Raw genomic sequence first — 2,126 nt, forward strand, 5'->3', positions numbered from 1 at the left:
AGATCTAGTGCTGGCCTTGACCTCCTGTAGGTTACACTCGCGAAAACCCAGAAATTGAATCATTATCGTCATCTGAAAACCGAAAACTGAATTGCAAGTAGGTTTGAGCTAGAGAGAGATCCAAACCAACACGTACGGATTGCATGCTTTTATTTTGTATTCATTCATGTAAAATTTCTATGAACAAGGCTCTACAAAGTGCGTCTGTTTCCTTTCTTTCTTCTAGTCTCTAATCAAAAGCCAAAATCTAATAAAATGACTAGCATCATTTTCTCGATCTAATTTTGATCTTAGCTCTGTAAGAAGGTTTCGTCGAGGCTGCCGTCGCCGCCGCCGCCGCCGCGTGTACGTGACTCTCCGACGATTTCTGGATCTTGTGATTCGGCGCGGAGACTGTGGATGGAGGCGATGGCGGTTTCTTCCTCCTCTTCATCCCGAAGGAAGAGGAAGACCTGCTCTTGTCGCTCTCCCTTATCATCTCGAGCTTCGGCTCCCACCGCCTCGACAACACCACCAGCTGCGAGTAATCCCTCTCCAGCTGGGGCGTCGTGCACAGTCTACTGATGGGTTTCTGCTCGCCGTCCCCGCCGCTATCGCGACTTGCTTCCTTTTCGACTCGCCTTCCTTGCTCCATCAGCTGCGATATGAACTCGTCGGACACGCGTATCCGGAGGCACCCGGAGGGCGTCCTCTGGATGTCGAAGGGCTGGCACCCCGCAGCTTTCCTCAGGAACGCGCTCCGGCAGCTATTGAGGTCCTGCGGGACCGGGACCGGGCTCGGACCCTGCGCCTTTTGCGACGCGACGAAGGAGGCGATGGTGACGAAGGTGAGGACGGACTGAAAGAACTGCTGCGGCAAGAGGAAGTACTTGTGGCCGAGCTGGAGGAGGTCGTGCTCGGACAGGGCCGGGATCTTCTGGCCGATGTAGAACGAGTCGGAGCGGCAGACGAGGTGCTTGGGGAACTGCGCCATGAGCTCGGAGGCCCGGACCGGCCGATGGTAGGTCTCGACGAGGCCATCGGAGTGGATGAGCTTGACGGTGCCGGCATCGTCGTCAGCTGCAGCGGAGGGCGGGGGAGGAGAGGGCTCGGGCTGGAGCTGGACGCAGGAGATGTGGTTGCCCATCAGCTGGAAGCACCAGTGGATCATCTGGAGGTTCAAGAACTTATAGATGCCCATCTCTTCTTACGGTATCTTGCTGATGCGCTCTCAGTTCATAAGATGGGTCCAAAACATACAGCCGAAGGGGGAGATGATGATGATGGTGGTGGGCGTGGCTTGGGTCTTTGACTGCAACTAAACAATGGCATAAAAGCTTCTTTCCTGAGTTTTCACTTTGCACAGAGAGAGAGAGAGAGAGATGTTGGAGACGGATGAGGTTGGAGATGGGGATGACTTTATACGGGGACAAAGGCTGAATCTCGAGAGACAGAAGAGTGAGTGTGTGACTGTTGCATGAAGATGGTGACTCTATAAAGACAAGAGAGAGAAAAAGGAGAGAGAGAGAGAGAGAGAGAGAGAGGCGTGAGACCCGGGTAAAGCTTTTTCTCTCTCGCATACTACTTTGCAATTATTATAATTATTATTATGGGATTGGTTTTTGGCTTGGGGTTTGAAAGTCTGACAACTTGGTTTGACTGGGATTCATCTTTTTTCTCGCCCCTCTTTTTCCCTCCTTTCTCTTTTCTTTTTCCCCCGCCCGACGCCAACCGAGGCCAACGCCACATTCTTTTGAATCCCATCATCATCCCATCCCACCGCGCACCACCCTTTACGACTCCTATCTGGCAATCCATGTGTGTATGCAAATTCCGCCATGTGATACATACGAGCTCGAGATCCTTTCCCTCTCTCTTCTTTCTCTCTCTTCTGCGGGAGAGATTCTTGACGCTAGCTGGGGTCGTCGTCTACGGATGGGGGTGTGGGCCATTGGCCAATCGTCGAACATGTTCGTTCACGCACCAGTCGTAACTCGAGGAGAAGCATCGTCAGTGGGGGCCGCGTCTCGCGCATCTGCTGCTCGTGCGGTGGTCAGTTTGACTGGGCGTGGGGATTGGCCCCTGAGATGGCGAAAAAACGTGGGAAGCGTATAGGCTTGCTTGCCTGTTCGTGCGTACTTTGTCTT

General features: G+C 53.2%; 1 protein-coding gene across 1 annotated transcript; it reads right to left on the bottom strand.

The window, feature by feature from the left end:
- Positions 1-265: 265 nt before the first annotated feature.
- LOC104422218 lies at positions 266-1,180 on the bottom strand. Its single transcript, XM_010034472.3, has one exon. The coding sequence runs from the start codon at positions 1,178-1,180 to the stop codon at positions 266-268; it is 915 nt and encodes a 304-aa protein (XP_010032774.1).
- Between the last annotated feature and the right edge of the window lie 946 nt (positions 1,181-2,126).

This window comes from Eucalyptus grandis, chromosome 10 (assembly GCF_016545825.1).
Source record: "Eucalyptus grandis isolate ANBG69807.140 chromosome 10, ASM1654582v1, whole genome shotgun sequence".
NCBI lineage: Eukaryota > Viridiplantae > Streptophyta > Magnoliopsida > Myrtales > Myrtaceae > Eucalyptus > Eucalyptus grandis.

Excerpts from the sequence above, each read along its gene's own strand:
- LOC104422218 (XM_010034472.3), bottom strand. The coding sequence starts at position 1,180 with ATGGGCATCTATAAGTTCTTGAACCTCCAGATGATCCACTGGTGCTTC.